Raw genomic sequence first — 13,493 nt, forward strand, 5'->3', positions numbered from 1 at the left:
TCTCTCTCTGCCTTTTGGGATGACTTTCCCCTTTGCAGGCCCCGACAATGGCATTGTGATCGGTCATAAAAGGACGCCTGGAAAGGTTTCCAAGACTCGGTTGGAACTCAAGTTCTGACGAAGTAATAAATATCCCATCTTTCCTCCTGTTTTTTAATTTTCTTTTTTTATCGGTCTAAAAAAGCCGTCTAGAGAGTAAAGATCACGATGTCATATGTGCCCAAACAAGCTCTCCATTTAAACCTCTCCTTGACTCCCCTCTCTCAAATCCCCCAAAACCCCAAATCACCTCTCCCCCTCTCTCTCTCGATTAAGTCCACAAGATGTGCCAGTTATCTTCACCTTCTCATTCTTGCAAATGCAAAATAGACCCATCATCCAAAGTACAGGAATCTGACAGGCTAATAACGGCTTTGATCCCCAAGGACCCAACATTTGAAAATCAACAGAGGACTCACCTCGCTCTTGCAATCAGAGAAGCAAGATGCATAGCCAACATAGCACTTCCAATGATATTAACTGGTCTTTTACTCTATTCTCGCTCCATGATCTCCATGCTCTTTCTCGGTCGCCAAGGAGAACTGGCTTTAGCAGGTGGCTCGCTGGCAATTGGGTTTGCTAACATCACCGGCTACTCTATTCTCTCCGGTCTTTCCATGGGAATGGAACCCATTTGTGGACAGGCTTTTGGTGCCAAAAGATACAAACTTCTTGGCCTCGCATTGCAAAGAACAATTCTTTTGCTTTTTTTAGTTTCCATCCCTATTGCTTTATTGTGGTTCAACATGAAAAAGATCCTTCTCTTTTGTGGTCAAGAAGATGATATTTCCACGGAAGCACAACTCTACATTCTTTACTCCCTCCCTGACCTTGTTGCTCAATCCATTTTGCATCCTTTGCGTATATATCTCAGGAGTCAGTCAATTACTCTGCCTCTAACATTTTGTGCAACCCTTTCTATTCTTCTTCACATACCTGTTAACTACCTTCTTGTCTCCGTATTCAATCTTGGAATCAAAGGCGTTGCGTTAGGCGCAGTTTGGACCAACTTCAGTCTTGTAGGATCATTGGTCATTTACGTTATGATCTCTGGCGTGTCCAAGAAAACTTGGGGTGGGATATCATTGGAATGCTTAAAAGGGTGGAGATCTTTATTGAATTTGGCAATTCCAAGCTGCATTTCGGTTTGCCTTGAATGGTGGTGGTATGAGATCATGATTTTACTCTGTGGGCTATTGTTAAATCCAACAGCTACCGTTGCTTCAATGGGAATCTTAATTCAAACCACAGCTTTTATATACATTTTCCCATCTTCTTTGAGCTTTGGTGTGTCAACAAGAGTTGGCAATGAACTAGGTGCTAATAATCCTCAAAAGGCCAAGCTTGCTGCTACTGTTGGTCTCTCTTCAAGCTTTGTCTTGGGATTTGCAGCATTGTGTTTTGCTGTCATGGTGAGGAAGATTTGGGCTAGCATGTTCACTCAAGATGCAGAGATTATTGCATTGACATCAATGGTTTTGCCTATAATTGGCCTTTGTGAGCTTGGAAATTGCCCGCAAACAACAGGTTGTGGTGTTTTGAGAGGCACGGCAAGGCCTAAAATAGGTGCAAATATCAATTTGGGATGCTTTTACCTTGTGGGCATGCCTGTTGCTGTTTGGTTGAGTTTTTATGCTGGCTTTGATTTTAAAGGACTCTGGTTGGGTTTGTTAGCTGCCCAGGGCTCATGTGTCGTGACCATGTTGTTCGTTCTGGCTAGAACAGATTGGGAATGCCAAGCCCAGAGAGCCAAGGAACTAACTGGAAATGTATCTAACGATGCTGACCACAACGAAGAGGATGAGAAGTTGAAAGATCCCAAGAATTCATCCAGCTCATTAGATGGTAATGATTCATTGGTTTGATTGGTAACCGATGTGATGATGCCACATATTTTCTCACGAATTTCAATTGATGTTCGTGCCATCACATTGTCTCCCGTAAACCCCTGCGAGGATGATGGGGTGAGTTTTCATTCTTCGGCGATCTTTCCTAGCAGCTATCACTAAGATTCCCTTTATTCTTAAATTTTTGCAGTACTTTGTAAAGAGATCATGAAACTAGTTGAAATTTAGAGATAGGGAATATATTAGTTGCTTCAAATACAAAGAAAGTAACAATGGGAATATATTTTTGCTGTTTGATTTTCTTTTTGTTCTTTTGTCCGGATGGTAGTGTGTTCTTTGGGAAAGGAGGCTGGCGCATAACAAATTTCCTATTCAGGAAGGCTCCCAGGAATCTAAAACTTGAGATTCCAGTGTGAAGTGTACGCCCACAAGCAGCTCATCGCGTGGGGTAGAGAAGCCAAGGAGTTTGACTGGCCAACCTTTATGGCTGCCGACTCCAAAAACGACTCTTCTCGCACCTAGCCCCCCCTCTTTGGATCGGGTCACCATGACCCTTTCTTTCTTTTTTATCTTCCTCTGAATAATTCAGTATAGTTTTTTTTTTCCTGAGCAGATTTGTGCCTTCTCATTTATTTTCATTTTTGCATATAACACACTATGTTAGAACCAACTTGACTAATGAAAGAAGGTTAAATCATGGAAGGGTAATGACGTTTTTGTGTAGAAGAAGAAATTAACTCAATGTGTACAATTTAAAAACACAAATATATATATGCCCGTAAAAAAAAGAAATAGCCCAACTTAATAATGGTTGTGTATCGTTATTTCAAAGAAATAATATTAAGCAAAATAATTTAAAAACCTATATATCTTTTTCATTGAAAATTATCTTCCTTTTCTAAATTTTTTTGAGAAATTTCTTAGAATAAAATTAATTGAGGCAATTAAAAATAAATAAATGTTTAGCCACATGGTTGCAATATTCTCCATAATCCATAAAAAGATTTGTATTTTTTTAATTAAATTATAACTCAACTGTCAATTATAGACTTCTTCTTCTGGAGAAAAAAAATTAAATCTCTTCTAAATAAATAATAAAAAAAGAAACTTACAACACATTTAAGTTTGCATGGGATGATATTTAATGCTGTTATAAATATCAAAGCACGTATTTATTTCAGTTGGAAAAAGAGGTTGACCGTAGGTGTCTTTTGAAAGGGGGACATGAGCGCGGTTGAGGTACAAGGACCTGCGGCCACAATATAAACAATTTACACACTGTACATTAGACGGCCCATTCCATTCTTTTCTCCAAATATCCAAGTAACTAACGCGTGGGATTCTGATTTTCTACGGAGTTTTCCGGGAACTTGGCACAATAAAACAAAAAATAAAATATCACAATCCAAATATTATTTAGAAATCCAGCACAGTGTAATTTTTTTCAGCCTCTACCTCCCTGCCGCCCGGAAAACAAAACACTTTGGTCGCAATTCATTCCCAACTCGCACAATTAAACACAATCATTCACATAACATGAATTTTTATTAAAATTAAACTAATTAAATTTAATTATTCTTATAACTGTCATAATTTAGTTTTGTATTATTCCCTAATTTACCTTTTTCCTTGTAAAAAATAAAAAAACAATAATAACAAGAAGACTAGTAATTTGATAAAATTAATAGAGGAAGGTCTCAAATATATACAGAATAATCAAGCTAGAATTTTGAGAGAAATTTAGAGCTTAATCGTACTCCATTGCACCCAAAAATAAAAAAATAATATAAATTTAAGATCAAATTAAATGATTATTAAATGAATTTGCATAAAAATTAAATTTATAGACATAATTAATTTTTGATATGTCAAATTAAAATTTTAATGCTTCTTAATAATTAATTTAGATCAAATTAAAATATTTAATTATGTATAAGGATTTGATTATATTTTTAATGAATTAAATTAATTTTATTTGAGATTTAATTAGTAAAAAGATAAATTTAAGAGATGAATTTAGATTTTATTGATAAAATTGAAATTTGGGAATCAAGATTGTAAAGACGGCCGCGTCATTGCCCGTCTGCTCATCACAAATCAAGGACACACACACGTCTGCTCCATATATGACTAATTTACAAAAGCACGAAGTCAATACCTTATGGATTAAGATATAAATTTGTTGTAACTATATAGTAAAAGCTTGGGACAAGAGGTTTGTTTCCTCTGTGGTCTCAGATTCGAGTGATGATCACTGGAGGTTTACATGGTCGTTAATTTCAGGGCTCGTGGGATTAGTCGAGGTGTGCGCAAGCTAGCCCGGACACTCATGTTAAACTAAAAAAAAATATATATATAAATTTGTTGTGATATGTATAAATTAATCTGTATATTTATATTAATAATAATAGAAAAAGATATATAGATTGCACACGCACCCTTTTACCATACCATATATTAGCCGTCATCGATTATTTTTATCCTATAGATTAATGAGCTGCCAAAACATTTCTTAGCAAAAAGCAGGCAGCCAAGTGTACCGACCGTCGTCTTTTTGGAAAAATGGAACGGCCGTCCCATATACATAGCAAGGCCGGCGGCTACTTCTAGTAATGTTTTTCTGTTTTTACTTTATTAAATCAAACTTAGACTGTATAAAAATATTGGGCTCGGATGATCAAAAGCAAATAATTAAAAAAAATTAAGATGGAATTTATAATTGACAGTATGTTAATTGAGTGAGGAGTTCTTATGATAACATTGATAATACATGTTAGGAAAAAAAAAATACCAACATGCCTAGTTGGGACCGGGACGGCTGCGTTCATGCGTAATTAGTTGGTAGCTTATAGTTTAATCACTGTTTCTTTTTGTTTAAGTACCCTTTAATTTTATAAACAAATTCAAGCTCGTTCTAATGCATTATTAATTCTCTCACGCCTGACTGTGATATTAATATATTGGTGGGTTTAGTTATAGTAGAGGTAATTATAATATATATATTTTTTAATAAAGACTCCCCGTTTATAATTGATTTAAATAATCGTTAATTTTAACTTTTAAAGGTATAGAGAGGGATACATGTTAGATTCCTTTCTATTGGTTCTAATTTTAGAGAAAAAATTGATCAAAGTTAAAAAAACAATTTAAAAAAAATTGCTTAAAGAATTTTTCTATTTCTTATTATTTATATGCATATGGAATCTCTGTTTTTTTTTCAAAATTTTTGCTCGCACTCCCCAGAGTTTTGATTTTATTTAAAAAAATAAAGAAAAAATAATTAAATTCTTTTATCTTAAATTAATTAGCAAATACTATAGTGAGTATCTGCGCCTTGTAAATCACATATAATGGAGAGAATAATTATGAATTTGTTCATGAAACACACTTGAAGGGGTAAATATGTATTTTTCTTTTCATAGATATGATTTCTCAATTTAATTTCTCTCATGAAAATTTTGATAAATACATAAGAACTTATAAAAAAAATATTATCAAATTCAACATAAATAAATAAAAAATAAAAAGAAATGTTTTAGTCATATTTTGGCTTTCTAAAATAAAGTAAAAAAAATAAATTAAAAAAGAAAAAGAAAAAATGCATATAAAGTTCTCATAAAATGGATGCATTATTCATCTTTAATAAGTACTTAAACTAGGGTTGCACCATATACGTTAACGGGGCAATTTAATTAAAACATTCCAAGGAATTCGCAAACAGCACGGCACCATGAGTAAGATTGATAAACCCAGATCGGATATTCTAATCAGGGGAAGTAAATCGGAGAATTTCTTCTTCTTTTTTCCTGGATTATAGAAGGCAATAAAGCAAGCCCGTTACGGAATTATTTAGATCTTGACTATTGCTAAAACACCTGATCGGACTTGTGGACCTCAGTTTTAAATTAAAGGCATTAATTATATATAGCACTGTAGGTTGACTGAATTATATAACGATGGAACTGTCGTTAAATCCAGCCATTTAAGTTGTCAAAGTTCCATAATACATTCAAAGTCGGTTGAGGAATATATAAAAAGCAGCAGCAGAGGTTGATTTTTTTTTTCGAGTAAGATAATATTTGTTTTTTAAAATGTTTTTTATTTAGAAATACATTAAAATTATAATTTTTATTTTTTAAAAAATTATTTTTAATATCAAAACAATTTGAAAATATCAAAAAATATTAATTTAAAGGAACTAAAATAATTTTAATTTTTAAAAAATATTTTTAACACATAAAAACAACTAGATTTTTATAAAGAATTTTAAAAAACTAGCCCGGTCATTATTGTTTTGGTGAGAAGCATGGCCTAGAAAGTCTTGGCTAGCAGCCTGGACATTAATAATATACTCTCTTTTTTGTAGTTATTTCAATGGAATTATGCACTGCATAAATGAATGATCAATCCCATTCCATTAATAATAATAATAATAATAATGTTGAATATTAAACAAAATTATTAGGGGGGAAATCTTGAATTTCTAGCGAGGCCATGGCCCCCCAGTAGTACGATCTGCCTAACAATATACCACATGGATGGGTCGTGCACCCATGCCTGTACACTTGGATGTCAGACACGAGGCATGTTGGCCGTCCTAGCTAGCCACGTGATCACCTCTGTGTGCATGCACATAGCAGTCCATTATTGTGACACACACAAATCAAAGTCAACCCAACCAGAGTGTCTTCGCACTGTTTATGGGCCGTATAGTTGCTCTGCGTGTGTATCCCGTTGGCCATTTTTGGCCTCCTGCAGATTAGATAATTGTTTAGTTTAACACAAAATCCATAGCATGCATAAATATAAACCAAAGTAATTTACTTATATATATGAAATTGAATTATAACAATTAACATATACAAGGCAAGTTAACATAACTTGTTATAGAACTTAAAATAATATGGTTTTTTTAATTTTTAATTTTTAATTTCTTCATTCAATATTGAGTTTATTAAAAATTAAATTTTATATTTTATTTTAATTCATTTTTTATAGAGTTATTATGATTTTATCATCCGATATACGGATTCACAGGTTAAATATATTAACTCTAATCAATCAAACATGCTATTGTCTCAATATTTATAAAAAAAATATCATTTTAAATATTTATTTTGAGTTAAACTATATTTTTATCAATAATTTAAATTTTTTTTACCCACAAAATCAATCAGGTCATGTAAAATCCATCCTTATTATTTAATTTTTTTTATTAGAAAAAACATTAATACCACATGAATATTTTCTTACACTATCAAAATTGATCAAACCTATTGTAACGCGTAACAAAGATGTTGTAGTTTCTCAATCTCGTCACGATCATCTCCCTTGTAAAGGATCTACCATTTTATCTCCAACATGAAAGCTTCTCTGTCTCTTAATCTGAAAATTGATTATTTATAAGATTTCAAAGCAGTCGATCAACTGACCATTCTAGAAGATGTCAGAAAAATTCTTATTAGCATTTGTGTTTTGGAAATGTTTTTAAAATTTTATTTTATTTTTTATTATTTTATTTTAAATTAATATGTTTTTAAATCATTCTGATGTGCTGATATCAAAAATAATTTTTTAAAAATAAAAAAATATATTATTTTAATATATTTTAAAATAAAAAACAAAAAACAACTAGCTATCACATTTCTAACACCCTACAACAGAAGGATTAGATGGAACGTTTATCTGTACAGCCAGCAGGAAATTAAGAACAACAGAAATGTCAAGAGGTACTTGTAAAACTTGACCAGGAAATTAAGCATGCTTGCAAAGCGTTGAAGTTAAGAGATTAATCACACTATCAATTAATTAAATAGCAACAACTTAATACAGATCGCTCATATTTTCCCAAAGCATGGTGTTAACAGCAAATTAAGTTGAGCTTTGCTTCAATCTTTTCAACAATCTTGGTCATGAGCAACATTTTTCAATTGCGTGATTGACGATAAATTTTGCTTGTTTTCTGGAACATACAAGAAAACAATGAATTCGAGGTGATAAATCCATGGTGACACGTTTTTTAATGTAATGCTGCCCCTCCCTCCCTAAATAAATGGAGATTTTGAAGACAAGTGTTAAGCACATGGCAGCTTTACTAGTCATTTGGAAAAGAAAAAACGAGCCTGTTTTATAATCTATATTTAATAAATTAATGAAATGATTACCACTATTTTATTAAAAGTTCATGCATGATAAATACCAGAGCATATATATTTGTTCAGAGGGGGGAAATGATTTGGTCATGCATGTTCTAAATTTTATCATCTATTTTGAATTCAATAATTTAAATTTAAAAAAATATATATGAGTGCTTTTAAATGTATTATCAACTTTATTATTTCTACGTACAACCAGCTGTCATTGATGTTTATTTGCACAAAATAAAGATGAATGGGAGGATTTACGGCATTCATTTTAGAAAGTCAAATAGTGGAACTAACAAAGTTTTGGGAGAAAATTTAGTAGCACCCGAAAGATATTAAGTGATTGCATTTTTTTTATGATAGCAAATATTTTACCATAATCTTATAAATATATTACGTGGATATAAACTACATGTATACTCACGAGTCTAATTATTATTTGCTATATTTTAATTTGGACAACAAATATTTATTAAAATCATGTCATTCATTTTAAAGTAGCGTGAAAGGATCTAGTCGTTTTTGCTGCTTCTTCTTCTCTCAAGAGAAAACAAGGGAACTCTTATATATATGGGGTGGTGGGCGACTTGACAGATTATGTCCTTTATTTCATACCCTGTACCCTTTAGCCCATATCCAGATTTAAAGGGCGAATCTATATAAACCAGTGCCATGAGTCTAACAACCGGTGCCATATCGAAACTGAGCCGAGGGAATTCTAGAAAGAGGAAGTCAAGTTGGCCCTTATTCTTATGTCTCAAGGATGAACCTGTTTGCCTTGAATGGGTGGTGTTTGAATGTCCCTTGAATTCCTAATTTTGATGATAAGCTGTTTTAAGGTCCGTGGAAATCAACAATGACAGAACGAATTGGTTGGTTCTAGCTAGAATCAGCTTTTATCATCTTCATAAGCTGCGCTGCCATGTGTTTTTGCTAACAAATAGACGTTTTGTTCTCATGTAAGCATCATCAAAAATGTTCGTGCACAAATGAGTCCAAAGCCTACTAATCACAAGCACCCATTTATGCTGTCTTATTAATCATAAACTATAAAGCTTGATAATGCCTTCTGCTCTTTGCATGTCGTCTGCTCGGTCCCCATCTGTATGAGTTGTTCAGTGGAAGTATGCAAATATTAACGACATGATCATGTGAGGCTCTGTTTCATTTGCATGATCGTATAGGAGGATGAAACATCACGCAATACAGAGAAGAGGGCATCTTCTATATACATGACTCGGAGCTGATTATCCATGCATAGTACCCATTTTAAATCCACACACTCAGTACGGCTGCTCTTGATGAAAGAAAATAGTACCCAACACTACAAGAAAACAGGCTTTTAAGGACATTAATTAGCACAAACAAGAACGTACATTCTCTTCTTAAAGACAGCCCATGATGCGCTAGGCTACGTCTTGAGCTGCTTCATTATTGCCGAAGTCAAAAAATTTCTAAGACGCGGGCTTTTGACGTCTCATATATAGAAGTTCACGACGTGAATTCCTATTGCCTAGGCTAAATCTACCTTAAATTAAGAAATTAACAAGCATCCTTATTTTGTAGGTTAAAATCTACTTATAACATGAATACACTTTAGCACAATCATACCAATTAAATACTTCCTAACGAGATGGAATTGATCAAAGCTTCGCTTGATTGATTGCAGGCTAATACCCTGGGACGATAAGTATTGCTCTCTGTCTTAGCTGATAGAGAGTCGTGGCCAATTCCTTCCATGGGATTAACTAGCTTACCATTAAGAAGCCATGACTGGAGTTGGAAAGATAACCACCAACTTTTCAGAAACCGACATGGATCCACGTTAGCGTATGTGCCAAATTGCACAAGGTGACGACGGAGGTTGGGATTAATCTCCAAAGCAGCAGCAAGTCTTATATATAATTTAACTGCTTATTACATGAAGATGTTGCCAATTTCTTCGAATATATAGCTCCTCACTTTGGAGTCACTATTTCTCGCACGAAGCTATATATAAAAAAATAAAATAAAATAAAAAACAGCATTTTTTACAAACTTCCGACATGAAAGCCAAGTTACAAATATTACAAGTTTTAGTTGATGCTTAAATAAACTTTAGTTGATGCCTTAAATAAACTTAATTTGTATTCTATCAAGCACAAGTACAACTAGTCACATGTACATATCGAAGGATTAATTAAATCATTCAATGAACATTGTTTAATTAAGGAAAACATGCTTCACTTATCAAATGTCGAGCTATTACAACATTGCTGTCAAAGCCGATTTAAAAAGAATGAGAGACATGGATAAAACTATAAATAAGATTTTTAAAATATTAAAAATAAATATATTTTTTATTTTTTATATATGTCTAATTAATAAGTGAAGCCTTGAGTAATTTTTATTTTGTATTTGGAATCTTTTATTAAGTATGAGTAATCTTCATTTTATAAAAGCATAATTAACAAATATACTTTACTTATTCTTGTAATTTTTTTAAAAAATTAGGGTTCTTGGACTATTCTAGTAGTACAAGTTTTACCTTTTCTACAGTATCAACCACCTAATCTTTCTTTTCAACCATGAATTTTTTCACTGTAAATATTTAAACCCTCCTAGATTCCTCTGCATCAATTAACAATTCTTGTTGTGAGTTTATTATAGTCAAGAAAGCCTTCCCTTTTAGTTTAGAAGTTTAAGGTTAGATCTTTATTTTAAATATTAACATTACGAAATTTATACAAATTTTCCCGGCCTAAATGCCTAGGACCTACATCATATTACCAACGCCTACTACTAATTCTAGACTACATGCATCTATATCCACACTTTATAATATGTTTCATTTTTATATTTTTCTATCAAAAATATAAGTTTACATCTTTTTATAATCTTAATTTCACATACAACCTGAATAGTTGCGGGTTTTTATGAACATTTAATTTGTTTTCCAACCACTATCCTATCAGGCTTCATAACCTTTTAGGAAGGACTTTATGAAGTTGGTTGAATATTATTACTTATTTTTAGCTCCCACTTTACTTGTTTATGAAAAACTCCTATAAGTTAGGTTAAATAAGTTGTTATTATATGAGCGCCTTTGCAACAATATTTTTTTTTAGCACTAAAATTTATGTGTCATTAAGTATTTACAACATTTGTACTCCTATGTTATCCCTAAAAAGGGTAAAATTCAATAAAAACTTGACATTAAAGAATAAAAAGAAAAAGAAAAACCCTAAAAATCTAATAAAAAGATAGCCCAAATGCAGGCTAAAATGGCCCAACATGGCTGAGTTTGTTAAAAAGCCCAAGTCATTCACCGCTTCTTTTATTTTTTTTAAAATGACAGGCTATATGTGGCATAAAAATTAATATAACTCACACCGTAACTCGAGCCAGTGATCTTTGGCTAAAACTCACACGTTAACCAATTGAACTGCTAGATAAAACTATTAATTATTGATTAAAAAAAAAAAACATTATTACCTTATTTTAGTGTTTTTAAACGTATAAATGAAAATATGACTCCCGGCATAGCTCGAACCTAGAACGGTTTATATGATACATACTAACCAATTGAGTTACGAAACAAAGAATATATTAACACGCTTCACTACATATGAAGTAAGATTCATCCCATGTCATATAGGTGTTTCCTTAATGTTAATGCTGTTAGGGTAATGTCACTACCGACTGATAAAGTCCAACATATCAATGTCTAAGTTTAATAACCTTGTTTTTTAAGAAAGTAGATCGGCAACTTTCTTGGGGTACCATCTTGCATCCTCATTTCCAGTTCACATGCAAGAGGCCCATCTCCTAAGAGTTAGTCAAAGCCTCGCAGCAACACCTGTCAAAAAGCAAAACCCTTGCTTTCCCCTCATGGCATGAAATAAAGTTAGGAAACGCAAGTGTGCCCCATCATACAGAAGGGAAACTCTGATGCTATCAAATGCATTTGTCCACAGGGAAAACGAAAGGAAGAACAAAGAAAAGAAGGAACAAGGATGGCCCCTACCTTTTTCTTTACTCCAAAGCTAATTAACTGGGAGTTCTTGGCATGTTCGAGAGAATTACCTTGAGTTTGCAGCTACTTTTTAGGCATCACATGAATAGAATCCCTCTCGGTTCTTGCATTTCTTATTCCTCATGATGTTCTCCCTCTGACTGGTAAAGTTTCTCAGGGATGTTTTGAATCCACTCGAGGTATTATTATTGCCTAGTCGAGTAACCATTGGGCCTCTTCTCTTTCTTCTTCTTTGCTTTTTGTTCCTTCTTTCTGGCACCATCACCTTAGATGATAACACGTTTACTGAGATTTCTGGTAAATTAAGAAAACGAAAATAGACAGCCCTTTCGCTCCTTTTTTTTCTAACATCCACTTTAAGTCTATTAAATAAAAGTTAAAAATATTGTTGAACTGTTTAATAAAAGTTCTCAGACTTGATTATTCACAACTGGCTGGCATTAGAGGTTCAATTATTAGGTTGAACTATTTAATAAAAGCTTTCATAATCACTGAGCAGGATTGCATGAAATTGATTTTTCTATGCATGAGTAAAATTTGACATCATGTCACCTCAAACTTCACCAGCAAAACCTATCCATGTGCATGTCTCTGAATTCTTGATTCTAACTGGTACTCCCATCACGTCAAGCCAATAGTTTTGTAAACCAAGACAATATGACATCGATCTTTTTCTCTCAGCAAGAGGGAGAACAGCTGTGATGGAGAATTTTTCCGGGGGTAACTTAATCTATGTGTTTAATTGGAATTTTACGTTAACCAACGCTTAAACATGTTGCCTTTGAGATGATTAACCATTCTACCTGTTTTCCAACGCTATGTGTCCTGCCTTCCAATATCAAGTCTACCTTTCTATCATTTTGGAATGATTTGTTTTATCCTAATTATTACATAAATATTACCCCCCTACTCTCCTTTTCCCCTTGTATATATATAGAAACGAAGAATCTCTATGATCCGAATCAGAAATTATTTACTTCTCCTCAGATGAGTACTGTGTACTAAATCTGCTACAGGCAATAAATGACTGAATAAAGTGGATTTGATTAATTGGAGTAACGGTCCCAAGACAGTAAGATTTTTTTTTCTCCGTTAATTACCGATGAGTCAGTAGGCTATGAGGTATGAGGATTTTTTTTATAAAAGAAAAACAACACAGGTAAAACAAAATTTGGAAAATATCACGGGCTATAAAAATAACATAATTTAAATTAATATAATTACTATTAAGAATTAACAACTATTTTTTAATATTGATTTTGCAACAACCATAATAGCAATTGTTTATTTTCAATAATTGTGGTTACAAAATTAATATTTATAATTATGATTGTGTTTAAATTATATTATTTTTTAACTTGTATTAGTTTCAAAATAACTTTTATTGAACTGTTTGGTAAAATACAGGAAGTATGAACACAAGATTAGGTGTTCTGTGGTCCCGAGCCA

The 13,493-nt window shown here is 32.8% G+C and overlaps 1 protein-coding gene across 1 annotated transcript; it reads left to right on the forward strand.

Moving 5' to 3' along the window:
* Positions 1–2,192, forward strand: LOC7465834 (protein DETOXIFICATION 49). The gene has a single exon (XM_002303525.4). It carries the CDS (start codon positions 324–326, stop codon positions 1,902–1,904), a length of 1,581 nt encoding a protein of 526 aa, XP_002303561.2. The 5' UTR covers positions 1–323; the 3' UTR covers positions 1,905–2,192.
* Positions 2,193–13,493: the final 11,301 nt, after the last annotated feature.

This window comes from Populus trichocarpa, chromosome 3 (assembly GCF_000002775.5).
Source record: "Populus trichocarpa isolate Nisqually-1 chromosome 3, P.trichocarpa_v4.1, whole genome shotgun sequence".
NCBI classification, from domain to species: Eukaryota; Viridiplantae; Streptophyta; class Magnoliopsida; order Malpighiales; family Salicaceae; genus Populus; species Populus trichocarpa.